A 10,675-nucleotide genomic window follows, 5' to 3' on the forward strand; every position below is an offset into this window, starting at 1 on the left:
TGAGGCTTCCGTCCCTTGGATTGATTCAAGGATGAAACCTGAGATGGTGAGAGGAGATGGAAACTAAACCTACAGTAGGTTCCTGCACAATTCAGAATTTAACTGAGAATAAAATTGCAGTTCATTTCCTGATTTGGAACTGAAGCAGCAAAAAGAAATGTAATTCAAATTTAAGATTTAAGTCATCCGAAAACAAAACATTCTTAAAATCCTACCTGTTTGGACACTGGAGCTGTGATCAGTGATAAAAGCCTCTTGAGATCAAGAAGCTCCCTAAAACAATATATTTTAAAAAGGCATTATAAATATCAGCAGAGAAACCCAACTCTCATCAGTAATAGTTTGGGCGATGACTTACTTATCTTTAGGTTTGGGATCTGGTCTGTTTGGTCCTCTAGACTTTCTGTCTTGGAGAGGCATGTTGACACTATCTTCATCACTCTCATGTCTGCAGATCAATCAGATGACAAACACTTAAAGCAGGAAACTTTTTTTCATGCATTGGTCAATTTCAAACAAAACTAGTGGAAAGGACACATCCAAAATACACTTTTATTATATTAATCATTGGTTCATGTTGTTGCATTGCAAAAATATGAACTTATATTTATACAAAATTTAATTTATGATTAATTTAATTTATTGATCAGCTAATCAACTTAACTGATTAATTAATATGGATCATTTCGACTGATTTTTAAGATAATACAGTAGATATACAGCAGATCCCAATTACAATACATATCTTTAAAGGCCATTTTCTAAAGTTTTCTCCATTTCAGCAGCACCTAAAACACACTTTATAGTTTTATTCCCATCTATATTCTGAAGGTTATTAAAGAGGGGTTTGTTCATATATCATTCCCCTGATTTTATGTATTTTGATGTATTTTTTTTTTCTGACTGTTGACAGTGTTTTCTGATTTATGGATTGATAAAAAGAGAAATCTAAAATCCACTCTGTAAAAGATTTCTGTTCAGGAAATATATGCACATTAGTGCATGTTTAATTAGATAATGCATAATTTTCCACATTATTAATGTAATCCATCAGATCTATTATATATCATTTTAAGTTTTTTTTACACAAACTGTACAAGTGTGTGAGCAAATAATTTTTGGGTGAACTGCTGTTTAAAATGGACACACTCTTTAATAATACAAACAAATAAAATAACTTTTCTCATAAAATCATATTTGCTCAGTGTCTTTGAATCAGCTGGTGTTTTGGGGATTTTTAGAGGTCAGTTGTCCTCAAGTTCACCACAGGTGGAGTTCATCACATTAGCAATGGACTTTTTAAACAGCCTTTTTTATAGATTTTATAACATAAATACCAACACACTTATAAATTCTGTTTGAAAAGTGTCTCTGTGCGATCACAAATGCCAGAGGCGCTTGTATTTTATCAAACGCAGTAACATTCGTGACTTGAGGCCCCTGACTGTATGAACGACATATTAACGGCTTTCTATCTTGCAGGATGTATTTTCTCACCTGGGAATATTCCTGGAAGTTGAGAAAACAACACACAAACTCGAATCAGGAATGTGAAGACACACAGCAACCAATGTTGAGGCGTCTACTCAACCAAATGAGCTCGAGCTTCTCTTTTTCCGCTGATCTTGAATCAGTTACAACAAGTAGACGTTATTTTAATTATGTATATTTTTATTATATGTCTCCTTTATTGACATCTAAAAAATTGAATCAAAATTAAGGCCGCAATATGCATTTCTAGATGTCTAATAACTAATTTGACCAAATTCTCTTTAAAGGCATGGTTAAGTAATGTGATTAAAATGCCAAATGTTCGATAAAGTACACTTTTTGAATATTAAACATGGAATATTATAAAAATCTCTGACCCTTGCAGACATCAAAAATTATTCAGCTGAAAAAAAAAGGTTGCATGGAAAAATCCATCCTACTGAAGGCTATCATTTAGATTCAAGAACCCAAAAGTTCATTTTTTCATTTCATAAACGGATGTGGCTATGTACGTCAATGATGAAACTGAGAGATGTGAAACATAAATAAACTTTGACATACTGAACAACTTGTCTGTGATCCTTCATGCTGAAGAACAGCCTTTGTCCTCATATTAGATGACTAAATGTAAATGTAAGACCAAAATAATGTCTCATGTCAAAATAGCCTACTCCCAATACAAAAACTAAATAGGCTATCATTTATTGTTGCCTAACTTTTATGCATGTGTTTGTCGAAAGGTGAGTGTGTTATGATGCTTGCTTGTTTACACGGATGTTTGCATGTTGTTTACACTCCAACAAATTCAGATATTATACCTATGTGCTTACTGAGTTCAGATGCAATAAGATTTTGCATGCTAGTTAAACTAACAGTCACGTATCCTTATTTACACCCTATTCAGTGAACTGTGCTCAATATGGCTATTCTCAGGGAATATCTGTAGGAATAACACAGGGAAATCAACCAAATTAGACTAAATCTTAGAAGACACCGGGAAACACACAGAGGTTTGTGGTAAGGCAAATATTTTTCATATTAGTGACTTTAGTCATGTACTTGTGTCGAAATAACTAGCCTATCTATTTTAAATAAATATACTGTAAGAATTTGGACACTTAAGCCACACTTAAAAAAAAAAACTGACTTGTAAAAATACTTAGAAAAACGTGTACTGATTACACACAGGATGTTGCATTAAAAAAAGCAAATAATAAAATAAAATAATAATAAAATACAATAAACCATCAAATAAAATAAACCAAGCCACTTGATTTCGTTATCTAATTCAATGCCTTTTAATACGAGTGTGGCTTTCATGTTCAAATATATTTTCAGGGCATTCTGGCTGTTAATTAATTAGTGTTACTGTTTTAGAAAAATAACAACCAAATGGCTACTGATCATGCACAAGATGTTGCATTGGAAAAGTAAAATAATACAATAAAAAAAATAATAAAAGAAAATCAAACCATGCCGCTTGGTTTTGCTATTATGCCGTTTAAGACATTTGTAAGTGTGCGTTTACTGATTATGTCCACTGCAATGTTCATTGGATGTTGCATTGAAAAAGTAAATAATAAAATAAGATTAAATTTAAATAATTGGTTTTGTTATCTATAATAGGGCATTAGAGCTTTCATTAGTGTTACTATTTACAAAAGGAAATTGCATTGAAAAAGTTCAATTTTGTTAGATAACAAAATTAAGTATAACATAGTTTTATTATTATTTTATTTGATGTTTTACTTTTTCAGTGCAACTTCCTTTCAGACATTTTTGACAAGTTTGACTTATGTGTTAAAATACATTTGTAAACCACTATATCTGTTTATTAGTGTTGGCTAAATCAGTTATGGGCACGGATTTGTCAATTTTATGGGTCTTGCTTCCGGTCTCATTCGCTTCCAGCTATTTCTAGCTGTACAAAAGCGCTTGTTTTGCTGCTTGATATATTGCAAATTGGTGTTATTTTAATGTATTATCTTAATTATGAACACTGGTTTGTAGTGCAACCAGTTTTACCATTTACTGCACGTTGTAATTCTTCTTGTTATTTCTCTATAGCTGCTAATTAACCGGAAGTCTCACTCATAGGCTTACTTCCGCATAAGGTGGATACGTTGTTGGATAAATCTCATTTTGATGTTTTTCAGAGTCCATTCCCGTGCAAAATGACAAACCAATGGGTGATTTTAGCCATCTACATCCTGACGTTTCTCATTGGCCTTCCTGCCAATCTGCTGGCCATTTGCATGTTCTTTAAGAAACTGGGTGACAAACCCAATCCAAATGACATCCTGCTCTTCAGCCTGACGGCTTCTGACTTGGTCTTCCTGCTCTTTCTGCCCTTCAAGATGTACGAAGCCGCCATTGGCATGAAATGGTATTTATCCCAGACCCTGTGCTCCGTTGCCTCTTATGTCTATTTCACCACCATTTATACCAGCTCCCTGTTGCTCATGGCTATAGCCATTGACCGCTACATAGGGCTGAGGTTTCCATTCAGGTACAGAGTGTTGCGTAAGCAACTCTACGCCACAGCAGGAAGCATCATTATCTGGCTGGTCAGCGCTGCCCATTGCAGCATCGTATTCATCACTGTCCACATGCCAGATCCGAACGCCACCGTTCCCAAAACGGTCTGCTACGAAGACTTCACCGAGAAGCAAAAGAAGACCTTGTTACCAGTTCGACTCGAAATGTTTGTGGTTCTATACATGCTGCCGCTCTTAGTTTGTATCTTCTGCTATAGCAACTGCATCTACATCCTGTACAGCAGGCCTCATATAAGTAAAGAGAAAAAGCAAAGGGCCATTGGCATGGCGTTGTGCACGCTGACCATCTTTTTACTGTGTTATTTACCCTACAACTTGTCCCATCTGGTGGGGTTCAGCAGCAACAACAGCCCGTCGTGGAGGTACTACACGCTCCTGCCCAGCACCCTCAACACCTGTCTGGACCCGTTCGTGTTTTACTTCTCCTCCTCCACTTTCCGTGAAAGCAAAACCATTTCTTTACTCAAGACGTGGTGTTTTAGACTTAAGAAGACTAAAAAGAGTGAAACTGAACTTGTGATTGTGACAAAATGAACATCAGTTAGGACTTCATGCAAATTGCAAGATCTATGTATTCATTTAATAACTTTAAATATTCATTCATTATTTAAGCTTTGATACATTTAGCATAGCTATTTTCTAAAGTTTGGGGTTGTTAAGAATTTTATTGTTTTTAAAAGAAGTCTCTTATGCTCGCCAAGGCTGTATTTGTTTAATCAAACATACTGTAAAAATCTGAAATATTATTGCAATTTAAAATAACTGTATTCTATTTCAATATGTTTTGAAATGTAGTTTATTTCTGCGATGCAAAGCTGATTTTTTGGAGCATCATTACTTCAGTCGTCAGTGTCACAGAAAACATTCTGATTTGCTGATTAAGAAGGTTTCATTAAAATGTTTTGAATATTCAACCATTTCCTGTGGTGGGTTCGGAATTTATTTTGATTTTATTTCCACCATCATGGAAAACTTGGAAAATTTTAAAATTGAATTATTAGGCCTGCAAATGTAATAGAAATGCCAAATTAATAGCTAAAATGAGAGAGTTTTACAAAATGATTCTCCATATTAAACTTTTGATGGATGGTCAGTTTATGGATATTATTAAGAAAATATGAATATCAGGGAATTTTAAAACGTCATTGAAATTGATACATCTTAATAAAATTGTAGAAATATCAAATTAAAAGCCAAAATGTGGAGAGTTTCACCAAAATATTATAAATATTAAAATTTTCCTGGCTAATTTATGGATGCTGTCAATAAAATCTGAATAATATATCAAGGAATTTAAAAATTAAACTACAAAAATTAAAAACTATATTAAAATTAATAAAACAAAAAGATTAATTTTAAAAATATATAATAATAATATAATAAAAAAACAATTTTTGTAGTTTTATTTCTAAATTAACAATTAAAATTCTCAATATTCAAAATATTTTGGAATTTGGAGTTTCCACCATCATGAAAACCTAAAATTATCAGGGAATTTTGAAATTTAATCACCGTTAAAACCACAATGTAGTCATAGAAATGTCAAATTACCAGCCAAAATGTTGACCTTCCTTCACTATGTCAGTCAGTAAATAAACAGAATGACATCAAATGATGAGAATAATCTGAGAGTTTATTTGAGATTTTGTCGCTCTGTGCATGAACAATGACTCCGATTTATTCAGGATTGTGTGATTCATATTTAATCTTTAATGTGCATCTGTTGGGACAGCGTGTTAGCGAGAGCCAGCCAGTCTGCGGCATTCATGCATCCTGTAGGCACACATGTAAAATATACCTGCAAAAACAAAACACACGTGTTCCATGAGATCAACAAGACATGCTGGAGAGCAAACTAAAAAAATCCACCTGTACTGACCTGCAAAAAAGGTCATGAGCAGAGCGACCCAGCCCAGAATGTAGGACCACGAGAAACGCCAGTCGCCGAAACGCTTCCCGAGGAAGTTGACCGTCACCCCGGTGTAGATGGCCATAGCGAGCAGAACAAAGAGCGCTGGAGGAGACGTAAAGGGAAGCTTAGATGACTTCTTGTGTTCATTATCTGCCTGTATAAGCATCTGGAAAGGAAAGACTTACTGGAGACAAAAAACATGATCCCTGCAGCGAAGGAACGGTTGAATCTCGCAAAGACGGAGAAGTGAACGAACGAGAGGATGCCTGCGATGATTCCTGCAAAACACGACATCGCTGAGAGGATCATGAAGGCCCGGGTCGCGTTCCAGTAGGCTGAAATGAAAGACAGAGAGAGAAACAAAGAGAGACGTGCAATTTAGCTCAGACCGATGGAGGAACATGCATGGACTTCTAACAATGATTTACATTGAACATTGCAAATTTGGGGAAACGCCAGTCGTTATCTTTGGAAGGAGGAAAAAATATATATATATTTTACTTTGTTTAGTCCAATTTTGTAAAGGTTCTTTTTCCATTAAGGAAAATTATAGTAAATACATTAAATTAACCAAGTTACCATCATGGAAAACCTAGATATTATAAGGGAATTGTAAAATTGTAAATTTCAGGTTTGGAAATGTAATTGAAATTAATCAATTTTAATAAAAATGTAATAAAAACGTCAAATTAACAACCAAAATGTTGAGAGTTTTATCAAAATGTTGTGAATATTAAACTTCTTCCTGGCTGGTTTATAATTATAATTATTTCCAGGCCTGGAAAAATCACTGAAATAACTCTTAATAGTCATAGAAAAGTAATGTGGGAAAAAGGTTAATACATGATGTCAGTCCTCTGTCGTGTGTGTCGTGTTTCCTTATTTGGTTTGTTTCCTGTCCTTCTTTAATGTGATTATTAGTTCATTCTTGTCCAGCTGTTTTTGTCTGATTATCCTGTGTATTTATAGTCCTGCCTGTTCAGTTTCGTGTGGTCTGGTCTACTCGTTACTCCCCAGTGTTCCTGTCTGTGTCTACCTTGCCTTGCCTTGTCTTGCCCTGCCTTGTTTGGAGTCATTAAAGATTGTTATTTGAGTTTACATCCTCGTCTCCGTGTTCCTGTATCATCCTTGCTGTGTGCACTGTGACATATGACTGGTTTTGTGGTCCAGGGTCACATATATATAAACAATTTTTTTTTTTTACTCTTTTGTAAAATTGTAAATTGTAAAAATGTACTCCAATATTCTTTGTTTTATTTAAAACTTCGAAAAATCATTATTCACAGTTTATGTGCATGAATTTGGGGCAGGACTAAGTGTTTTTCTGACCAATGAGAGAGGGTGTGTGTGTGTTTGGGAAACATGTTTGAAAACAGTAAGTGAAGTAACGTTTGGCACTCACCGATGCTGTCGGTCTGCGTGTAGCATTTGCCAGACATGCAGTATCTCCACAGGCCCTGGTGAGCGAAGCTGCCGGACAGTCTGTACTGCATCCAGTAGTCCGTCGCCGTGGAGACCACCAGCAGGATGTTGCCCACGATGGCACAGAACAAGCCCTCTCCCATAAAGCTGTACATCCTGAGGAGCTAAACGCACTGATAGACACAAGAGATGCTCAACATGCACAATATATACAGTACAGGTCAAGAACATATCTTTCACTCTTAAAAACGGAGAACCATTACAATGAATTGTTCTTAAAAGAACTTTTTTTTAGTGTGATTTTTTTTTTAAATAATCTAAAGAACCTTTTTCCACTTTTGTGCAATGGAAATATTCAGTGGATGTTAAAGGTGCTGTATGTACTTTTTTTTTTTTTGGACTGTACTAAAGCATAAATATAATATGTTTAATATAATGTTTGCAGACATTTAAGAAACATGTTTACAAGTTTACATACTTGTTTCTCCGAAAAACAATGCTACAGCCTTTTTTTCTACTGTGAAATTTATGAAAGCCCGTTTTCACCACTGAGAAAAAAATATCAAAAGGTGTTTTCTCACAATTATGACTTTTTCTCGCAATTGTGTAATATAAACTTGCAATTCAGATTTGTTTCTCACAAATGTGAGTTTATATCTCGCAATTCTGACTTTTCTCAGAATTGTGAGAAAACTGTGCAATTGCGCAGTTATAAAGTACAATTCTGAGGGGGGAAAAAGACTGAAATGTTCTCAGTATTCTCAGTAATTCTGAGAAGAAAGTCACAGCTGCAAGACAAAAACTCAGAGTTGCAAGAAAAAGATTAGAATTGTGAGTTTATACCTGCATTTCTGACTTTATTTCTCAGAATTGCGACTTTATATCTTGCAATTCTGACTTTATAACACAGTATTGCAAGTCAGAAAAGAAGTCAGAACTGCGAGATAAAAAAGTCACAATTACTTTTTTTTTTTATTCAGTGGCGAAAACACACTTCCATGTAAGGTATGTTCTGTGTCACAATGTCTATTTTTGTTTTGTTCTGTGTAACTCTGCCCACTGCCAGGTGACGGGTTGCCAGGTCTGACGGAAAACACACCGTATTGCAGCCATGGAAGCCAGCTGGGTCAGAGATCACAGATTCAACCCGACCTAAAAAGCAAGTTAAAGGCTCGTGGTCTGCCGTTGTTAATTGCGCTCGTTCCTGTTGTGTGTCCTCAATCTGATAACCTGCATGAGTGTTGAGTCTGAGGAGGCGGCAGTGGGAGAAACTATTTTCTCCAATATTTAGTTTTTGGGCTGCAATTTATATATAAACTAAAAACTACATATGCTTAATTGTCACAATGCCAAAATATAAATAATTTATAAAATAGCCTGCGTTTTCTTAATGTGAAATAATGTATTATAAATTTTTTTTAAATTACATTAATAGAATGTTCAGTATTTAAAATGTAACAGTGATGACATCATCAAAATATTTCTATAGTAAATGGTGTACAAATTGTAGTCTTTAATCGATGCCGATTCAGTAATTGGTCTTGTATTCCATACATAGGCCTATGTTTAAGGTTCCTGTAGCACAAACAGCAGCATGGAGTTAGCAACATATAATAAAGGTCATGGGTTCAATTCACAGGGAATGCATGAACTAATAAAAATGAGTATGCAGAATCCAATAACTTCAGAGCATTTGTCAAATGCAAACATCTGATTTAAAGTATTACTGTATATGTTGTGCACAGCTGTCATATCAACAGCTCTGATCCATTTACACTCAAATATTTAACATTCTTTTACTATTTTGCATTTCCTTTGTGAAATGCAAATGTAGTGTGCATTGATCACTCGACGTTTCATTGCTCACAAAGCCAGATTGACATCACGGTTGGACGTGCATTTGCAATTTCCTGTGTTTTTACAGTCCACACCACAGTTTGCACAAGCAAAACAGCATCAGTTACTCGTACATCGGAACATGTGACATCATTACTTCACAGAAATGACCAAACACCATTTTAGCACGTAGTTAGAAACACAACGCCAAACTGCAATGCCACATGTAGCAATAGAGCTGGACAACAAACTCATGCAAAACAGCACAGGGACAACAAACAGTGAGCCTGAATGCAGATGCTTCAAACTACACAAGCTTCTTTTTATATATGGTGGCTTAACTTGCTTTTGAAAAGGGCGATTCATAATGTGACACATTGCATTGTCAGTATTGCCACAGAGGGCGCTCTAGCATAAACAGTCAGCTAGGCTAAATATGTGAAAACCCATATGAATACATATGCATGCTGTGATGTGACTAATTCTTAAAATATCCTGCAGTTTAAATCTGAGTAAACACCCATTCTAAACTTCTGCAGACCTTGTTCAATGTGTGCATTTCAACATAATACTCTACATGAAGCTTGTACCTGATTCGTTGCCTGGGATATTGTGTTTCATGTACGAATAAATGCAGTTTTATTAAATATCATATTTCAAAAACCAGTGAGTGTATGTATGTGTGTGTGTGTGCAATGAAATTAACTTCACCTTTCATTAAAGCAGAATAACGATGGATAAATAAATAAATTTAAAAAATAAAAAAAATAAAAAATATTTTTTCTTCTTCATTTAAATTCCTCATAACATAATCTGTAATGTTTTCAATAAAGTAAAAAATATTTTTTTTTAAAGATGATTACATACTTTCATCCATCAAGTTTTAAGAGTTCTATTTATTTATTAATTTAGATGATATAGTTTGCAATGACATATTTTGCCTTGAATTATAAAATAATTTTCACTAAATGTGAAACTTCCGGTATGCGTGAAGACTTTAAAAGGTTTTTTATTAAAGTTTTTAAAGATGACATATTTTGAGTTTTGATAGTTCAATTCAAATTTTTCAATTTAAATGTCTGATAATATACAGTCATTTGTAACGAAGGATTTTGCTTTTAATTATATAAGAAGAGTTTTTACTAAAAGTGAGACTTTTGTTCACCACTATATGACTTCTTAAAAAATAAATTAAAATGATTGCATCCTTCCATCCATCAAGTTTCAAGAGTTTAGATATGGTTTGTCAGTTTGAAGGGCCTTCTCACTAGAACATGCAACAAACAATCACATTTATCCTGAAAACCATAACAAAGGTGAATTAGTCAGTGACTGAGATGTCCGAGGGATTCTTACCTGAGGTCTTCAGGATAAATGAACCTGCTTAAGTATTGACCTTCCCAGAGGGAAAGAGAGAGAAAGTGGGACCCTCAGCGAGCGTAACGTCAAAAAGGAC

The 10,675-nt window shown here is 34.6% G+C and overlaps 2 protein-coding genes across 2 annotated transcripts; one reads left to right on the plus strand and one right to left on the minus strand.

The window, feature by feature from the left end:
- Positions 1–3,665: 3,665 nt before the first annotated feature.
- On the plus strand, positions 3,666–4,583 carry LOC306887844 (free fatty acid receptor 3-like; the record flags this gene model as incomplete). The annotated part of the gene is made up of 1 exon (XM_079445844.1): positions 3,666–4,583. The coding sequence occupies one exon, from the start codon at positions 3,666–3,668 to the stop codon at positions 4,581–4,583; it is 918 nt and encodes a 305-aa protein (XP_079301970.1).
- A 1,202-nt stretch (positions 4,584–5,785) lies between these two features.
- On the minus strand, positions 5,786–7,538 carry LOC306887845 (lens fiber membrane intrinsic protein-like; the record flags this gene model as incomplete). Its single annotated transcript, XM_079445845.1, has 3 exons — positions 5,786–6,063; positions 6,147–6,296; positions 7,364–7,538. The coding sequence occupies 3 exons, from the start codon at positions 7,536–7,538 to the stop codon at positions 5,786–5,788; spliced, it is 603 nt and encodes a 200-aa protein (XP_079301971.1).
- Positions 7,539–10,675: the final 3,137 nt, after the last annotated feature.

This window comes from Barbus barbus, assembly GCF_936440315.1.
Source record: "Barbus barbus genome assembly, chromosome: 21".
In the NCBI taxonomy this organism is placed as follows: domain Eukaryota; kingdom Metazoa; phylum Chordata; class Actinopteri; order Cypriniformes; family Cyprinidae; genus Barbus; species Barbus barbus.